The 20,775-nt window shown below is 31.3% G+C and overlaps 1 protein-coding gene across 2 annotated transcripts; it reads right to left on the bottom strand.

The window, feature by feature from the left end:
* Positions 1-229: 229 nt before the first annotated feature.
* Positions 230-4,802, bottom strand: LOC129889609 (growth-regulating factor 4-like). Of its 2 annotated transcripts, XM_055964991.1 has the most exons (6): positions 4,678-4,802; positions 4,484-4,546; positions 4,025-4,345; positions 2,764-3,142; positions 601-1,067; positions 230-502 (listed from the first exon to the last, which is right to left on the bottom strand). In XM_055964991.1, exons 3-6 carry the CDS (start codon positions 4,254-4,256, stop codon positions 495-497), a joined length of 1,086 nt encoding a protein of 361 aa, XP_055820966.1. In that variant the 5' UTR covers positions 4,257-4,345; positions 4,484-4,546; positions 4,678-4,802; the 3' UTR covers positions 230-494. The 2 variants fall into 2 exon arrangements, with proteins under 2 accessions (XP_055820966.1, XP_055820965.1); XM_055964990.1 differs by lacking the exon at positions 4,678-4,802 and having other exon boundaries at positions 4,484-4,647.
* Positions 4,803-20,775: the final 15,973 nt, after the last annotated feature.

Raw genomic sequence — 20,775 nt, 5'->3', positions numbered from 1 at the left:
TAGTTTAGAAAATATGTTTTGTCACAAACGTTTTCCTTCTAATTTTTCTGCGGAAGACTAATATTTAGACAAAACGACTTATATGTAAAGTCTTGAAGCAAAAAAGCCTATACCTAAACGGAAAACAAATCCAACGAAATGGAGACTAACAAAGATTCTTCGAGTTAACGATATAAAATTGCACCAAAGCACCTAAAGAGATCAAATCTACAACTTAAATCCAGAGTAATCATCTCACACCAGCAGAATGGCTGGTAAAACACATTTATTTTCGACAATAAACATGAACAGCATTCGAAGACAACTCGTTTTCTTCTTCTTAAAACATTGTTGACATTAGAAAATCAACCACAAATATGCTGAACAACTCAATGTTCCAGGAACATAAAGGGTACATATATATAGCTCATACAAGCAGATGTTGGGTTAGCGCTAGCATGTCTGTTCGTCTGCATAGCACCAAACTGCTTGGAGTTTATACAGTGGCAACTCCTTCAAGTATCTGCAGGCAAGGGAAACCAAGAGATACCAATAAGATTGCTGTAAAAGACTATATACTACAATGGAACAAGTTATTGTCATAAGGATGTTAATATTCACCATTTGGGGAGCAACCACTCCTTGAAGAGAAGTTGGAAGGAGCGATTGGAATGGATATGGAAAGTTGTGTAGTGGAGAAATTGTTTTTGTTGGATCCTTCATCGTCGAGGTTGGACCACGATTCTTTAGCAGCGGGCCATTCATTAAAGAAAGGGCGCATTGAATGCTGCTCCTCCTTTACTGTTCCAGGAGAATCAATGTCATTGCCAAAGAAGCAATGCTGGTGTCGTCGTTTTGAAATTTTTGCATCAATCATAGGCTCAAGTAGATTAGGTAGATGCATCTCTGTTGAGCTACCCAGCAACTGAGAATCATTCTTTTGTCTCGTCATGGGGCTTGAAGAAACTTGAGAAGGCAATACCCAGTTACTGTCTGTGTTGGTCCCCATCCCTAAACTTCTGACAGTAGTAGAAGCCTCTGAAGATAAATTGTGCTCCTCAGCATCAGGAGTAATTCCATGGAGATACCTGTGGTACATTTTGTCATTAATGAAACTGGATGTTACAACACTTGTTTTCTCTGAAGGCAATACAAAACTGACAGCATATTAGACATGTTACTTTAACCAGCAATCAACTACGGTATTAAAAGAAATACAAGGCAAAGTACCCTAACAATACATAGATTTTATCAATAATAGGCTCAAGTAGATTAGCTTCTTCAAATTCCCAAGATTGTTGTCAACTTCCTAATTGGGAAAGGATAAAAGAAAAGAAATGCACTCAGCAACAAAAAGAAAGCAACTTGCAAGAAAACAAAATAAGACAAGGGGAGCTGGTGCACAGTTAGCAGGGATTATGCATCCTTCAGCACCATATACATTAGCCAGAGACTACAAGGCAACTTGGTGGAAGGCTATCATCATTTAACACTATATTGTCATTATTCAGACTATCAGACATATAATCCAGTGAAAAACCAAGATGATTGTGGTAGTACAGAACATTTCCAACATTCCATCACTGAGCTCTGCAAGCATGTGTCATGCTAATACCGACAAAAAAATATGTCATGATAAAAAAAAAATACACTCTATATGCATAGTGGGATCTAGCTGATGACTTGATAAGTAACTGGAAGTCACTTTATTGTTCTTGTTTTAACATAATAGTGGGAGCCCATAGAGGAAAAGCCTTCTGTCTATTGCATGCAAATATTGACGCTGCTCCTCCTTGAGAGTACTAAAGAGACAAATATATTCCAATTTCCTAAAAACTATTTCAAACTTAATCTGTAAATTGATGAAAATTCCTGTGACTCGGTTACGCAACTCAGTCCCTCTCTCCTCCCTCTGGGATCAGTGCAACTCCCAACTCCCAAGTTCATTTTACAAGACAAATAACAATTGCCATCTAGTAGCATGAAGAGCACATTCAAGGACACAACTTGGCAGCCGACACCAGCAATCAAACACGCATTTTTAAGTTACACGAATTTCTATCCGTGTCACACATACACCTAGGATATCTTTACCCATCCAGGATCTAAACACAATTCTGCCTGAAAATTGACAATCCTGAAGGCCATTGAGGTTAAAAGAAATACTTGAGACACAATACCTATTTGTGCTCTCACCCTCACTATCTATAATCTTTGTTAAGGGTATAAGTTGCATAAGAAAATAATGAGTCTTTCTGCACCTATTCAGGTCAGGAACTTGATAGATAAACAGCTCCAAAGGGAGTAGGAAATAGCATTAAGAGGTGGATCAATAATTAATTATAAGGGCCATCAAAATCCTACAATGCTGGTAGGTCTCAAATTAGCAGAAGTGAAAAGACGAGCTTAAGGCATACGGGCTACAAAATGAGTCATAAGTTGACAAGAAGGGAAACCTTGATGTCATGATAATAGTCCCCCAAGCCCTATATAGCATCCTACTAATGTGTCTTTGAGTTCACATATCTATCTTATATCAGCCCAAAAGACAAAAAACAGAATCATTTTTCAAAACAAGCAGTGTGTTAAAAACACGGCACAGTCGGAGCTCAAGGCTCGAGGAAACATTTTGGAGTAATAAAGATTCTGTAATCGAAGTAACAAAACTAACATGCCAACTATCAGGAAACACATTTAAGCCACAAAGTAGCCGAAATGACACAAGAACTTCAAGACAAGTGTATCCAAGGAAAAGAAGAACAACGGAGGTCAAAACTGAGGTACCTATAGTCCTTGTTATTTATTCCATAGGAGAGAGGCTCCATCTGCAACTTTGTTTCAGTGCTTCCATAATTCAGCGCTCCTGAATTAGCAACAGAATATAATGGCAAGTTTTGGAAGCTTCCGCAGCTGCTCTTTTGGAAACTTCCTCTTGTATTGCTGCTCCCAGTTGTAATATGTGACATATTAGTCGACAAGGACTGGGAAGTAGATTGAGATTCCACAGGCTTTCTTGAACGGTTGCGACCTCGATGCATGTGCCGCTCGCAATATTTGGAGTCAGGATATGCATCTTTTGAGCATCTCCATTTCTTTCCATCAGTCCTTCTACACCTTCCTGGCTCAGGATCAAACTTCTTCCCATAATAGGAACAATAACCCACTGCACATAGAAGAAACAAATCATTAAGCTCCATACTTAGCTAATGCAGTATAGCCAAAACCACCCTGAAAGAAGTCCTTTTACGAGAAATGAAAATATATACCAAGATCTAATTAGCCACACATCAATCAGAAATCAATGAAATAGGAGCATACCACAACACAGAGTTGCCATTACTGGAGCATTCTTACAAACACCAGGCATTGAAAGTAAGCACTTCTGTAAACTATTCATGATCAGTTGGGTATGTAGCCTTAGTGCTACCAGTTCAACCAAACCCAATATTTTTGACACGGAATATTGATATAAACAACAAAATTTCAACAAATATTAGATTCTGAAGTCATAATTTCAAAAGTATATTGAGCTCATTGCTAAGAATTTCAAAGGTTGAACCCATACCGGATCTGCCTTCTTTCACGACACTTGATAGTATACAACTTAAATACACACCGGATAAGCCTCTAAAAGGCAAAAACAAAGTGTTGCTACTATATTGACACAAAGAAGACAAAGCTACAACACACTAGATGCCAACCCCAGATAGACTAGATTAGTGATCTTTGCACTCAAAATTGATAAAATAGATATAGAAGTCTCTCCTGGAACCAAACCATTACAGTTGTACAGATTACATACCAAAAAATAAGAAAGTAAATCCATTACTCTGATCCCAAACAAAGAACAGGGAGTGGTAATAATTGCACATCCACAACCAAGACAAAAAATTTCAATAATTCCAAAAGAAAAAGAGCCCTCTTTTCAGATCTGCATGCTTCACTTATACCATCAAAGTGAGCTAAATCTCTGAAGAAGGAGGATATTTTTTACTTTTCAAATAGATAGAGATAAAATACAAGAAGAGATGCAAGAACAACATACAGCTGGGATGATGAAAGAACCTAGCTGAGATGGCTTCAAAGCTACGACGAATAGGAACAACAAGATCAGGTGGCACAGGAAGACCCGCCACCAAGTACTTGTATATCATTGCTTGATGCTCCAGCTCCTGCCATTGCACCGCCGTAAATGGCGGCCGGTAACCATACCCATACCCCATTCCCCCTTCTCCCCCAACCCCTCCCCCCACCACTGATGTAGAGGTGCCACTCATCTCCCTCTCTCCCAAACCAACAAAATATTTTTTCGAAATTTTACCCACCCCCACTTTCCCCTTTTCTCACTTCACTCAAAAAGCTGCACCTAGAAATCAACACAACATCAGTTAATATACAAAAATATACAAACAGAGAGAGAGAGAGAGAGAGAGACAGAAAAATGTGTTTTTGTGTTCTCTCTGTGTGTGTGTGAGTTATAGAGAACAAAGGTTGTTGAGGTTACCTAAGAGGGGGACAGATCTAGGGTTTGGACAAGCATGGAAGGAAGAGCAGAGAGAGAAAAAAGCTGAAAGAAAATATATAAAGTGAAGTGAGATTTAAGTAGAGTGAATCAAGAAAATGTAGAGACAAAGTGATAGCATTAATATAACACTAGTACTTATCTACAAGACAAAATTAATGAATCCATTACATTACCTAGTATACTTCCATTACTTTAATGGAGATTTTATAAAGTTTACATGATGACATTATAGTATAACAGAGTGAAGAAAACAGGGGTTTTGTGAAAGATAATGAAGGGTTTAAGGTTTAAAGGATGGAGTGTTGATGGTTAGGGAAACATTGGGGCATGGGGAGAAAAGAAGTGGGGTAGAGTATTGAAAGAAGGGGACCTTAAGGAGTGGGGTAGAGTGAATTATGTCTTGTTGTGGTCCAAATGATGTAACACCTCTTTTTATATCTTTCAAATTGATCATGTGAATGTTATCATGACCCCAAAGATGCAAACTTTGTCCTTAAGGTTAAACAATTATTAAGATCTTATTCTAGTTTGATGTATGCTTGTTTTTTCTTTTTCTTTTTTTGAAAACTTTGTGCTTTTTGTTTGAGCAAGAATGTCAAATATCTTAAGACATATAAGCTCCAGCCCACCATCAAGAAGTATGGTGGCATAGATGAGATCACTTGTTCTTTAGTGAGAAGTTTTATATTTGAGTTGTGAAAATAAAATAAAATTTTGATAAGAAATATTTTTCTATTTATGAATAATGTGAATGCGAATGTGATTAATCTGATCAGTTATGTTATGATGCATAATTTTATTTCTTTCAAATTTATGTCGAGCGAGATAAGAGTTCTATTTTAAAAATCATAAATTGTGTCGTACCGCATAATTTAATTCGTACAAAACTTATGTTGAGCAAGACAAAAATTCACAAGTTATATCATAAAAAGTCATAATAGTTAGCAAATTTGCACTTAATATAATATTGATCATAATATGTATAGGACATTCCTCCAAGAATATAATTCTTGCATAAATAATCATAATCTTGACACCTGGCAACTTGTTTTTTAATCAAAGTAGTCTCATCAATTGCTACCTCAGAACCGAGAGCGTCAGGACAAGATTTTTCGAGAATATATGTCAACTTCAATCGTCTTAAAAAGAATTTCATCTTTTCACGCCATCTAGAAAAGTTTTTGCCATCAAATATTTCAAAATTAGGATTAGGCAAAGATGGAACACTATTTGATATTGAAGTGGATGTCATAGAGACAATTATCTTCATATTGTTAGAACAAGAATGATAATATTAAGAGGAATCCAAAATAAACTTGCTTGGCTTAGAGGCACGTTAATATGTTTCTTAAAGTTAGTTGGAGTCTCTCTCACGAGTAAACGGAAGAGTAAAGAACAATTCTATCTTCGAGATTTAACTAAGCCGCAAAATAAATAGCATTCAAGAATATTGCTCTTTTATTCTTGAATCAGTGATTTCACATTTTGATCAATGTCTCTCAAATGTGTTCAAAGTAAAATATATTTTCTTTTTGAAGTGATGATTTTTTGAAAGAAAAACAACACTATTTATAGGATAAAAGTTCTTGAACGTAAAAATATTCATTAAGAAAGGGTCATTAATAGGTTCATGAATGCTACAAACAGACATATCTTTCAAGAACCTAAAACGTAAAATTAAATAAAAAATAAATTTTCAATATTCTTTTGAAAATCAAGAAACTTTTATATCGCATGAACTGTCCCAAAATTAATTGTAACATTAATCCTAACAAAACCTACAAGAAAAACATAGTACATGGGTAGAACTATTATGAGAATGTATAGTAAAAGATAAAATAGAACTATTAAATAATAAGTAAAGAAAAAATGAGAAGAAAATATTAAGATAACGATGCGATCATAACAAATTGGTCGTTACACAAAATGGGGTTTTTTGTTGTTACCTAACGATGGATTTAAACGATACGACACAATAAAATTTAAGTAACAATCAAAACAAACATTATATTAAACTAACAATATAATACAATACAATATAATACAATGGCTAGAAAGTGAATCACCCCATAGCTGATAATCATGATTCTGATGCAATGGCATATTTCACCTGGATTTACTTGGTACGACAAGACTAAAATGAGCAAAGATGAAAAGAATTTTCCCATCCCATGCGAAATAGAAGTTTCGTATACTTGTTCTTCTTCAATGCAGCTATGTCTGGTACGTAGCATAGTTGGAATAGGACTAGTGTAGGTTACTTTTCTTTTTTCTCATGGAAGGGGAGAGTCTCCCTCATTTATGCTTTCATAGTTGAATTGTACCGGGAGGAGTCCTCTCACAGGTTTACTGCTTTCTAGTTATAGTTAGTCTCTTTTTTGTATCGGGGATGAGTTAGCCGACCTTAATAGGTTAGCCGACTTATGAACCACCATAGGATCGGAGGTAAGGTTTATGTCCCCCTCCTTGTGTTTTTATTTTTGATTATTTATGTTAAGGCTTGGGGGTGTTGCTTAACCCCTGACTGTGCACGAGAGGTGGGAGCCTCGTGTAGGGTCTGTTCCCGTAAAAAAAAAAAAAAAAAAAAAAAAATCAAACCAGAGAGAAGCGGTTCTCAGTTGTAGAACTTTAGACTATGGGAGATCAATAGACCAATGATAGGGTTATCCAAATCGGGTCGCAACCGATAATTTAACCACAAAATAAGTTTATTGATAATGGGTTGTTGAATCAACGTTTGAAGAATGATTTGAAATTTCATCGTTAACGATTTAATGTCACGGAATAAGATTTACTCATTTTCCTTATCAATTTAGCCATTAGCAGACTAAGAGTTATTAAATCTGCATTTATAACGAGGGTTGGACGTTCGATCAGTTTGATTTGCCAAATTCGGTTCGGTTTTTCAATTTTCGATTTGTGAAAATGTTAATCCAAACCAAACTAAAATAAATTTGGTTCGGTTCGATTTTTTTCGGTTCGATTTTCGATTTGTGAGATTAGTTGAACAAATTCACTTCCTTCAGTTCTTCATATAAATTTTTCAAAAAACATATCAGTGCTAGTATGTTTCAATCACAAAGATAAAAATATAACACACACACACACAACAAATATTCACACAAGAAAAAGAGTAAAATAGACACAAAGAAAAAATAAATTTTGTTCAAAATACATATAAAGAGATCTAGTGAATTGCAATGAGAATATGTATAAAAAGATCTAGTGCACACGCAACCCTCCTACATGCTACATCCTGTGGCTTTAGGCAAGAGCATTCAGGCCTCTACTGTGGAGAGTACGTAAATAAAATTTGGTTTTTCGATTAACCGAATTATAACAGCTAAAAATCAAAAACCGAACCAAATAACTAAATTTTTAAAAGTTAAAATCGAACAAAATTTCGGTTCGATCAATTTTTTCAGTTTGAACCATATTATGCCCAGCCCTATTTATAACTCTAATGGGTCATTTGGTTGGAACAAGTTATCTTAGGATTAATTAACCTGGATTAGCTATTCTGTGATAAGTTATCCACCAATAAATTATTTCACCGTGTATATGAGATAACTTATTCCATCACTATGGTATAAATAGTGGAATAAGTTATCCCAAATTTGGCAACCAAACAATACAACAAAATTTTATCCCTAGACTATTTTTTTATCTCAAAACTATTTATTTTTATTCCTCACACCAAATGATCCCTAAATGTGTTCTATACTTCTAATAATTTTATTTTAGTGAGATTTGAAATAGGGAAACTTACATAAATATACAATATTAAGAAAATATTTACCATCTATAGCAATCAAAAAAAAATTCACTGAACACTTATAATACATTTATAATACAGTTTTAATACATATTGCAGAGAACTATTTATAAAACATATATAATACAAGTTTTATTGATGAATAATACATTTATCACAAACTTTAATAGACTTATAATACATTATGTCAGTTTCTTACTACACAAACATAATATATATTTTAAAACACTTATAATACATTTATATTGTATGCATAATTCACTTTTAATACAAGTTTAGATTTATCATAATATTGCTATGTATGGCTATAAATGATAATAAATAAATAAAATATCGCTAAAATCAGTAATTCATTTTTAAAAAACACTCAATCAAATAATTTTTCCTTTGAAATATGATAATCCCAAAGATGATCGTGTCAAAAACTATTTGGACTCTGTAGCTTGATGTTCCATATGCTGTTTAGATCTATTTGCTCGAGTCAAACTACTTGGGCCAAGTCCATTTGCAACTTGTGCTACTGCCTAGGCCCATTATTATTTATAATTTGACTTGTTAAGAATGTATTCATGAAATTTGAAATGTAAAATTTAGAAAATAATTGTTTTTCAAAAAAGAGACGAAAGTGACAATTGGTATTTCTAAATTTTAAAAAATCATGAAATACCAAGATGAACATGTGAAGAGGAGGAATTTTACTGGGGTTATTTCCCAGGTACAATGGGCTAGGCCTATTTCAGAAAAAATTATCTAAATATATAACTTATTTTATTATATTTTTAAAAGTTCTCTATTATTTGAAAAAATTACAAAAATTCTTACTCTCTTCTATTGTCGGATATATCACTTTATGCGATGCATCGATCGAATATGTCAATTTATGTGATGTATAAGGACGTTTGGGGATGTATCCGAATTCAATCAAATTTAATGGATTTTTGTAATTTAGAAAAAAAATAGGAATATAATGTAATTAGCTCTTAACACTATGAAATTTGTGTAATCCTTCCTATATTTTAACTCATTAAGAAAACATTTTTTAAAAAACTTTTTTGATGTAATATTCTAATTTTTTTTATCATAAGATAAAAATTATCCGATATGTAAAATATGCTAGGATCAATTTAGGTCTTATTTATTTTTATTAAATTAAAATATTTAAATTTAAATATACATCTAAAAATTAAAATGTACATTAAAATTTAAAAATTTAATCTGAATCTAAATACACATTGAAATCTCAATCCTTAAGAGTCGATTATTTGTTCAACAACAAAAAAAATGTTATAAAAAACTAGTTAGGTTGGAAAAAGGGTTGTCAGTCGAAAAAGTAATTTTTTAACTTGGCTAAATTTTGAGAAAATTGATTTTGATAGAGTATCATTCATGGATTCTATTAACAATTTAAGGACATATTTGCCAGACATAATTGTTCTTTTTTCACTCAATAATCATTTAATTAGATTATTAGACTATAAAGAAATATTTGTGATAAAATATTAACGACAGAGTATATCTGCTCAATTTTGTACAGTTTAAAAAGTTAACAATTTTTTCAAATATGTAAATTTTATTTTTTTATTTTTTTTAGAAAAAGACCTCAAACCATTTTCATTTTATTTTTCTTTTACTTTGCTATTATTATTATTATTATTATTATAATAAAGAATATAAAAATATAGAAAAAGATTTTCTCCTTACCCATTAAAAAAGCCATTTTTGATGAATTGTTTTTCCTCGTTCCAAACAGATCCCGATTGTTTGGCATTATCCAAAAATACTTTTTAAAATATAAAAGAAAATCTTAGACCTCCTATTTAGAATTCAGGATTTAAGTTTTTTAGTCTATTTTATCTTTACCTTTAAACCCGTTTCTTCCATTCTTGTGTCCCTTCAAACTGTTGTGTCTCTTCGGGAACTACCTATATAAAGTTGGCAAATCATACCCGTTGTTTTATCTTCTTCTTTGTGACAAAATTTCATCCCTAATATCTGTGATCAATTCCTTGGAAAGTTTACTTTGGATCTTCAACAAAAAAATAATGAAACAAAACTATAATTTTCTTGTAATTTTTTCCTCTATTCACCATGTCAAAAGAAAAACGATTTAAACTGCTCAATTCTTGAACGACTGATCTGTAAAATTCTATCTTTCATGGATTTGTATTGAATTACTTTTGCGTTTTTGGTTATGAATTTTTTTTAAGGAATCAGAATTGAGGAAGAGAGTGGGGGATTTTAATTAAAAGAGACTTTTGAGTTATTTATTTGAGTATATAGGACACAAGTTTTAAAAATTGGGTAAAAGGGACTCTAGTATAATTAAGTATTAATGGGTTATGCTAATTTAAAAAAGAAAATTTTTATACACCCCAAAGTTTTGCTATTTACAAATAAGTCCAACATATAAGAGGGTTGTAAAAAACACCTAAACAACTTAAGGTTGTTTAAATATCTTCTGGTTGTTTGAACTAAACAACTTAGGGTTGTTTAAATATTTTCTGATTGTTTGAACTAAACAACTTTTGGTTGTTTAAATAATTTTTGGTTGTTTAAACAACTTCTGTTGTTTGAACTAAATAATTTAGGGTTGTTAAAATATCTTCTGGTTGTTTGAACTAAACAACTTTTGGTTGTTTAAATATCTTCTTGGTTGCTTGAACAACTCATGTTTATATAAACATTTACAACATATCCTCTCTTCTGTTCTCTTCTCTTTTCATCAATTTTTTAATATAATTTTCACAATCAAATCGGAGTGAAGAAAAAAATGAGAATGACAACATCCGAAGAAGAAGAAGATGAAAACACAAAAAGTTTAAAAAAAAGGGGAAAACGGAGAAGAAAAAAAGTAAAGAAGTTAAGGAAGAAGAAGATGAAAGAAAAAGAAACAAGAGCGTTTAAAAAAATGAAGAAAAGAGAAGAGAAGAGAGGAGGGAAATGAAGAACATAAGTTTTAAAAAATGGAGTAAAGAAAAGAGAAGAGGGAAATAGAGAACATAAGTTTAAAAAAGTGGAGTAAATGAATGAAAATTAGGGTTTTATTAAAAGTTTTTGATCTTTCAATTTTTATCCTAAACTTTTAAATATTCTAATTCAACCCCATCTCTTCATAATTAACATCTAATTAAATATTTATAATAAAAAAAATATAAAAAAATTACAAATCCCCTGTCCTTCAATTCACTCTCAAAGTTCCCTTTTACCTTATTTTCCCAAGAGAGTGCAAAGAGAGATTAAATTCTGGTGCAACTTGATAAGGTACTTATACCTATTAATATATTCTATTGGGAGTTGAAATGTTATTGTATTAACCATATCTCCAAAATGGTGTAGATTTTGGGCGGTAATATCTGTTTTTCTTCAAATGACTACTCTATTTACAATTAAAGCGGTGACCTTGGTTTCTCTGCATAGTGTTGTTGGGTCAATGTATATTTTTAATTTGAAAAAATTATCAAATTACACGTCTTATATTTCTATATTTTTAATTATTTTCTATCATCTGTAAAAAAATTAAAAATTTCTCTTCTGATACATAGGAATAATGCTGATACATCGCGATTTGATATATAAGTCTTTTTGCATGATACATCTCTAGTTAATACAAACCAAACACAAAATGTATGTTTTACTGTTATTTTTGTTGTGTTCATAATATATTAGGTGTTATAAGCTGATTCATAAGTTTTATTTATATTACAATGTTTGGTTTGTATCAATTAGCGATGTATCATGAAAAAATACTTATATATCAAATCACAATGTATCAGCATCATTCATATATATCAAAGATTTAAAAACAAAAAAATTCAAATAATTAATAAATTATAATTAAACTTTTTTACTATGAAATTTAAGTAAAATACCCTTTTAATTTTCTTCTAACTCTACTGATGAATATTCGCATGAAAGAATATATTAACGTGTCATATCACTTGGGAAAGAGTAATGCTAAATGGCCCAAAAAATTTGGCTCAAATTTGGTCAAAAGAGTAAAAAGACAATGGTAACTTTTTCCTTTTAAAATAAAACTAAATCTTTCCTATTTCCTAAACTCCAAAAATAAGGGGAACGGAATTTTTTATGCTAAGTGAATTAAAACTCTCATCAATTATGTGGAGAAATTATTTACATTAAGCTTTATAATAAGGACCCACCAATCACTTCACCTTCTTTCAATTCTTCCTAACTGTTATGAAAATAACTAACTTGGCAAAATTAATTAGAGAGAGATAATGAGGGGAAGAGGAAAAGAGAGGAGTTGTGCGTGTTTTTCTGTCTATCTGTTTTTCTTCCTCTGCCATTGCACATATATATATATATATAGGCAAAGAATTTGATTACATACCAAGTGGGCAAGTTGCCCACTTACAAGTGGGGCCCACTTGGAAAGCATCCAATACCTAACACTCCCCCTTGGATGTCCATGTATAATGTGCCTCCATAAAAACTCTATAAGAAATAATATACATATTTGGTAATACACTTTGATTGCTGCCTCATTAAAAACCTTACCAGGAAAACCTAGTAGGACAAAACCATGGTCAAGGAAAAAAGAGTGCAGCACGTATTTTACTCCTTCTGATAAAAACTTCATTTGATATTTTGGAGACGACGCATTCAACCTTATATCTTAACTTCTCAAAAGTTGATGTTGGTAATGCCTTTGTGAATAAATCTGCAAGATTATCACTTGAACGAATTTGTTGTACATCGTTATCACCATTCTTCTGTAGATCATGTGTGAAGAATAATTTTGGTGAAATATGTTTCGTTCGGTCTCCTTTTATGAAGCCACCTTTCAATTGAGCTATGCACGCGGCATTGTCTTCAAATATAATTGTGGGTACTTTAACATCATTTTCTAGACCGCATCTTTTTGATGAACTGTATCATCGATCTCAATCACACATATTCTCTACTTGCTTCATGAATTGCTATTATTTCAGCATGATTTGAAGAAGTGACAACAATGGACTACTTTGTAGATCGCCATGATATAGCAGTCCCTCCGTGTGTAAATAGATAGCCTGTCTGAGATTGACCTTTATGTGGGTCTGATAAATAACCTGCATCTGCATAACCAATAAGGTCTGTGAAACCTTTGTTAGTATAAAACAAACCCATATCAATAGTACCCTTCAGGTATCGCAAAATATGTTTGATACCGTTCCAATGCCTTCGTGTTGGGGATGAACTATACCTTGCTAGCAAATTAATAGAGAATGTTATATCAGGCCTAGTTGTGTTGGCAAGGTACATAAGTGCACCAATAGCACTGAGATATGGTACTTTTGGACCAAGAATTTCGTCATCCTCTTTTGGAGGTCGAAATTGATCCTTTTTCCACTTCAAGTGATCGACAACCATTGGAGTACTTAATGAATGTGCTTTGTCCATGTAAAATCTTTTTAAGATTTTCTCAGTGTAGGCAGATTGATGGACAAAAACCCCATCTGCTAAATATTCAATTTGTAGACCTAGACAAAGTTTTGTCTTTCCAAGGTCTTTCATTTCAAATTCTTTCTTTAGATATTCAATTGCCTTTTGGACCTCTTCAGGGGTTCCGATGAGATTTATGTCATCAACATAAAAGGCGAGTATAACAAACTCTGATTCCGTTTTATTAATAAAAACACATGGACAAATAACATAATTTATATAGCCTTCATTTATTAAGTACTCACTAAGGCGATTATACCACATACGCCCTGATTGTTTCAGACCGTATAATGATCTTTGCAATTTTATTGAGTACATCTCCCTTGACATATTACATGCTTCAGGCAATTTTAATCCTTCTGGTTTTTCATGTAAATTTTATTATCAAATGAACCATAAAGGTAAGCTGTAACAACATCCATTAGATGTATATCAAGATTTTTGTGAACAACCAAACTGATGAGATATCTAAATGTTATTCCATCCATAACATGTGAAAATGTTTCTTCATAGTTGACCCCGGGTCTTTGAGAGAATCGTTGTGCAACAAGGCGTGCTTTGTATCTTACAATTTCATTTCTCTCATTTCGTTTTCGCATTAAAACCCATTTATAGCCAATTGATTTCACACCTTCAGGGGTTTGGACTATAGGTGCAAAAACCTCACGTTTAGCAAGTGAGTCTAATTCTGATTGGATTGCCTTTTGCCATTTTGGCCAATCACGTCTACGTCGACATTATTCGACGGATTTAGGCTCAAGACTTTCACTATCTTGCATGAGGTTAATTGCAACATTATATACAAAAATATTATCCACCGTAATTTTTGATCGATCTAGATTTATCTCATCACCGGTAGAACTTATTAAAAATTCTTCATTCACTTGAGTCTCGGGCTCGCTGATTTCTTCAGGAATATCAGGAGTACTCAAATCTTAACCTTTTTCAGGAGGTTCTTGTGTAGTATCATTTTGATTATTTCTCACACTTCTCTTTCTAGGAAATTTATCCTTTGATCCCAATGGTCTACCACGCTTCAGGCGTATTTGAGATTCAGAAGCTATGATACTAGTAGATGGTCCTTTTGGGATATCAATCCGAATAGGCACATTCACTGCAGGGATATGTGACTTAGTTATTCGTTTCAAATCAGTAAATGCATCTGGCATTTGATTTGCTATTTTTTGCAAGTGGATGATCTTCTGGACCTCCTACTCACACGTGCGGGTGCGTGGATCAAAATGAGATAGTGATGAAACTTTCCACGCAATTTCTTTGTCTTTTTCGGGTTCCTTTTTCTCTTTCCCTAATGGCGAGAAAAGTGTTTCATCAAACCAATAATCTGCAAATCGAGCAGTGAATAAGTCTTCAGTCAACGGTTCAAGGTATCGAATTATTGAGGGTGAGTCAAACCCAACATATATGCTCAACCTTCGTTGAGGGCCCATCTTTGTACGCTGTGGTGGTGCTACAGGCACATATACGGCACAACCAAAAATTCGTAGATGGGCTATATTTGGCTCATGACCAAATACTAATTGTGACGGAGAGTATTTATTATAATGTGTCGGTCTGAGACATACAAGTGTTGTTGCATGTAAGATAGCATGACCCGAAACAGTAATTGACAATTTTGTTTTCATTAGTAGAGGTCTTGCTATCAATTGTAGGCGCTTTATAAATGACTCTGCAAGACCATTTTGAGTATGAACATGAGCAACAGGATGCTCAATTTTTATCCCAATTAATAAGCAATAATCATTAAAACTTGGGATGTAAATTCTCCAGCATTATCAAGGCGAATGGTCTTAGTTGGATAATCTGGGAATTGCGCTCTTAATCTTATTATTTGTGCTAACAATTTCGCAAACGCCAGATTGTGAGATGATAATAAGCACACATGAGACCATCTAGATGATGTATCTATTAGGACCATAAAATATCTAAACAATCCACTAGGTGGATGAATAGGTCCACCTAAATCTCCATGTATACGCTCTAAAAAGATAGGAGATTCAATGACAACCTTCAGGGTCGATGGTCTGGCAACTAATTTGCCTTGACAACAAGCAGCACATGAAAATTGATCATTTGTAAGAATCTTCTGGTTCTTTAACGGGTGTCTAGTTGAATTTTCAAGAATTCGTCTTATCATTATTGATCCAGGATGACCTATTCGATCATGCCATAACACAAATTTATTTAGATCAGTAAACGTCTGGTTTACGATCATATGTGCTTTAATTGCACTGATTTTTGCATAATATAGGTCAGAGGAAAAAGTTGGTAATTTTTCCAAAATATATTTCTGGCCTGAGACACTCTTGGTTATACCAAAATATTCAATATTCATTTCATTTAGTGTCTCATCATGATATCCATTTCCGCGGATATCTTTAAAATTTAACAAGTTTTTTGGGAATTTAGAAGAAAATAGTGCATCTTCTATAACAATTTTTGTCCCCTTAGATAGAATTATAGTAGCTCTTCCGGAGCCTTCAATCATTTTTGAATTACTAGATATTGTAGTAACATTAGCTTTTCTTCTAAGCAAATTGAAAAAATATTTCTCGTCCTTAAAAATAGCATGAGTTGTTCCACTATCAATTACACAAATATTCTTTTGATTTATCATTGATCCAAACAAGATTTGAGGCATTTCCATATTTTCTTCAATAAGAAATAAAATAAGTATTAACACATGGTATATTACACAAATTTTATTTATTTACATTGACTAGGAAAATACCAACATCATATTTAATACAGATAAAAAGAAAAATATTTACATATTATTAGTCTTGTTAATATTCATATTTTTATTTGGAAAATTAAAGAAATCAGCTACATCTAAATGCATGGGCTCAATATTATCTTCAGAGATAAAATTTATCTCTGAATTATTTTCTGTCCTTTTCAAAGATGCCTGATATAGTTGAACCAAACGTTTTGATGACCGACAAGTCCGCGACCAGTGCCCCACACCTCCACATCTATGTCATACACTTTCTAAATTTTTCTTCGGTAAAGCTTCTGCCTTTTTTACCCTGCCTTTTATATTGCTGATTATTTCTCGGTGCCAGTCGAATATCATTATTAAAATTTCTTCTTTGACCATGACCACGACTGGGGTCATAACCTTTTTCTCGTTGGTTATAATTTGCCTGATTCACTTCAGGGAGGGGCAAAGAACCAACGGACCGACTATCATGATTTTTCATTAATAGTTCATTTTGACGTTCAACAATCAGAAGGTGAGAAAGTAATTCAGAATATTTTTTAAATTCTTTTTCGCGATATTGCTGCTGTATGAACATATTCGCGAGTGGAAATATGGAGTATGTTTTTTCCAGTTTATCTTGCTCAGTGATCTCTTCTCCGCATAAATTTAACTGAGCTATAATTCTAAACAGAGCAGAATTATATTCAGTTATATTTTTGAAATCCATTAATCTCAGATTTAGCTAATCATGACGAGCTTGTGCAACAACTTCAGGTGGTCATATCTTTCTTTTAAATTTTTCCACAATTAAAGGGGGTCTTTTAATGTGAGATATTGTAATTTTAGCCCTCGTCAAGATGGTGCCGGAGAAATATCATGGCTTTAGCACGGTCTTGATTAGATGTCATATTGTCATCTTTAATGGTGTCTGCGAGATCCATTGATTCTAAATGAATTTCGGCATCAAGTGCCATGATGAGTAGCCTTTTTCAGAGATATCAAGAGCAGTAAATTCAAGTTTTGAAATATTTGTCATTTTATGAAAATAAATTTAAATAAAACTCTTACCACTTTTTGTTACCTTCTAAAAATAGCTGGAGCCTCGTGCTGATAACGTGTTATGAAAATAACTAACTTGGCAAAATTAATTAGAGAGAGATAATGAGGGAAAGAGGAAAAGAGAGAAGTTGTGCGTGTTTTTCTGTCTATCTGTTTTTCTTCCTCTGCCATTGCACATATATATATAGACAAAGAATTTGATTACATACCAAGTGGGCAAGTTGCCCACTTACAAGTGGGGCCCACTTGGAAAGAATCCAATATCTAACACTAACCACTTTTTTCTTCTTCTTTCCTCATCTTCACATTGTCTTTCCTTTTTCCTTTCTCATCAAATTATAAAATTAATTCTATTAAATACTAATCAAAATTCTTTAAAATATTTCTAATAAAGTTAGAGAGGTCATCTAATTTTGAATTTATCATATTAATTTTATTATTATTATTATTATTATAAAGTTATCCTATTTTAAAATTATCGGGCAAAAAAATTTTAAAAGTTTTTTTCTTTACCTAAAGAGTATTCAACATTAAATTTTATCAGACAAAAAGTATTTTGTTTTCAATCTTTGGCCACTTAAAAGTCATTCAACTTTGACTAAATTAACTAAAATAAATTACATATGAATTTTAATATTTATATAAAAAAATATGACATTACGCTCTAAAATAAGTCAAATACTCCATTTTAAGAAAATTTTAATTAAATGTGCATTTTACATTATGTAGTTATTTAACACTTAGAGTAGTATGAAAAATAAGTAAAAGAACTCTCCTGATTTGTAAAATGGACAAATAATTGAAAAATATATTTTTAGTATACGGACCAAGTAAAATGAAACATTAAGGATAATTTTTTTTTAAAAAACTTAATATTTCGTTTCATAACACAAATCTTGTTGGTGTATATATACAATATTACATTTTTTTTGGTTCATTTGGTGTCTTTATATAATTTTAACGCACTATAATTAATATTAAAGCAAATATGATGTGTTATTTTCCCCTTATAGTAATTTTCATACACACCTTTTTAAAAACAAATTTTTGTCTCACGATGAAAATTATTTTAGCAGTAGTAATTATTTAGCCTTCATAAATTATTTTAAAAAAAAATATTATAGTTAAAAAACATTTATGCTTCAATTTATAAAAAAAATTGTGAAAATAATTAAATGATATAACCACATTTTTTTTATGATACAATTTTGACATAGTTAAAATTTACTTTGAATACTAAGAAGTTATGACAATAGTTATTTTAATAGCTATAATGTGTGATTCTCTCGGGTTGTTGTTAACTAGGGTCAACAATTATGAACTATATATATAATTTTTATAATATATATAATGTATCAATATCTACCATGTCTAAAGTGTTTTGAGTTTGACTATCATTATAGAAATATTTTCAAAAATTTATTTATGTAGTTTAAATTTATTTAAACTATCATTGTTAACTGGGAATTCTTTATATTTTGTTATTAATAGGAATTTTAATTAAGTAATTTCATCAATTATTATGTTTAGATAAATTTAAACTATATATTAAAATAATTTTTAAATATAGTCTGCAAATATTTCAACAGCGACAGACAAAACTCAAAATACTTTAGATGTGGTGGACATTGACACATTATAAAATTCACATAATTCATAAGTGTCGAACCTAAGTAACAACAACTCAAGAGAGTCACAATGTTGTGCTTTTGTGCACCTATATTACCTTGATTTGATAACTTGTAAATTATTACTTATATTTATTATTAATATGATCTCTAATTAAGTAATTTTTATTAATTATTATATTTAAATAAATTTAAATTATATATTTAAATAATTTTTGAAATATAATTTGAAAATAGCGATATCGACAGTCAAGACTCAAAATACTTTAGATATCAACACATTTTATGAATTATAAAATCATATAGTTAATATGTGCCGACCCTAGTGAACAACAACCCGAGACAGTCACAACGTTGTAGTCTATATTACGCCGATTTGATAACTTGCGAATCATTTCTTATATTTGTGATTAATATTACTTCTAATTGAGTAATTTTATTAATTATTATGTGTAAATAAATATTAAATGTATATTTAAATAATTTTTAAAATATAATTTGAAAATATTTTAGAAATCATATAAAAATTATATAGTTCATATGTGTCAACCATAGTTAAAACAACCCAAGAGAGTCACATATTTATGTTATAGTCTTATGCCCCTATGTTACACCGATATGATAATTTGTGAATCAATAATTGTATTTGTTATTAATATGACTTTTAATTAAGTAATTTTATTAATTATTATATTTAAATAAATTCTAAACTACATATTTTAAAAATATTATAATATAATTTTCTTAAAATGAGTATAAAAGAGATTTACGATCATATATTATTGCTCCACCAATCTCAAATATATTTGTCACGAAATATTGAGAGTTATATTATGGTGATCGTTGGTCAACAATTTATAATATATTTTTCAAATTAAATTACAATTTTATTTTGTTATATTTTAATTTTACCCCCGAATTTTGCGAGAAGGGTCAAATGTATTCATATACATATGAATTGTATTTTAATAATAAGAAAGAAAATAAATTTAAATCAAGTTTTCATTTTCGTCCGTCGAAAAAGGTATATCGAGGCCGTTAATATAGAGGTATATATAAGCTAGTTTTTTTAACAAAATATATATCAACTATAAATTGCAAAGTTAAAAAATATATCAAATCGTTTTTCCTTTTTTAAAAAATTATTGTTATTGTTATTGTTATTATTTTTGTTGTTATTATTATTTTTATTATTATTATTGTTGTTGTTGTTGTTGTTGTTGTTCTAGACCCACGTTGTGGGATTTCACTGAGTTGTTGTTATTGTTATTATTATTATTATTATTATATTATTATTATTATTACTATTATTATTATTTTTTTATTTTTTTTGTTGTTGTTATTATTGTTATTGTTATTATTATTGTTCTTATTGTTATTGTTATTATTATTATTATTATTATTATTAATTAATAATAATAATAATAATATTAATATTATTGTATCTCATGAGGGTGCGGTATGTAGATGTTGTATACAACAACAACAACCCAGTGAAATCCCACAACATGGGGTCTGGGGAGGGTAGAATGTACGCAGACCTTACTCCTACCAAGGTAGGACGGCTGTTTCCTGGAGACCCTCGGCTCAGTAAAAGCATAAATGCATAAAAAAAATGTTAGATAAGAATAGAAAATTAAAA

Source organism: Solanum dulcamara, chromosome 5, assembly GCF_947179165.1.
Source record: "Solanum dulcamara chromosome 5, daSolDulc1.2, whole genome shotgun sequence".
Classification (NCBI taxonomy): Eukaryota; Viridiplantae; Streptophyta; class Magnoliopsida; order Solanales; family Solanaceae; genus Solanum; species Solanum dulcamara.
The sequence above is the reverse complement of the archived record's forward strand: the minus strand, read 5'-3'. Positions and strand labels throughout refer to the sequence as shown.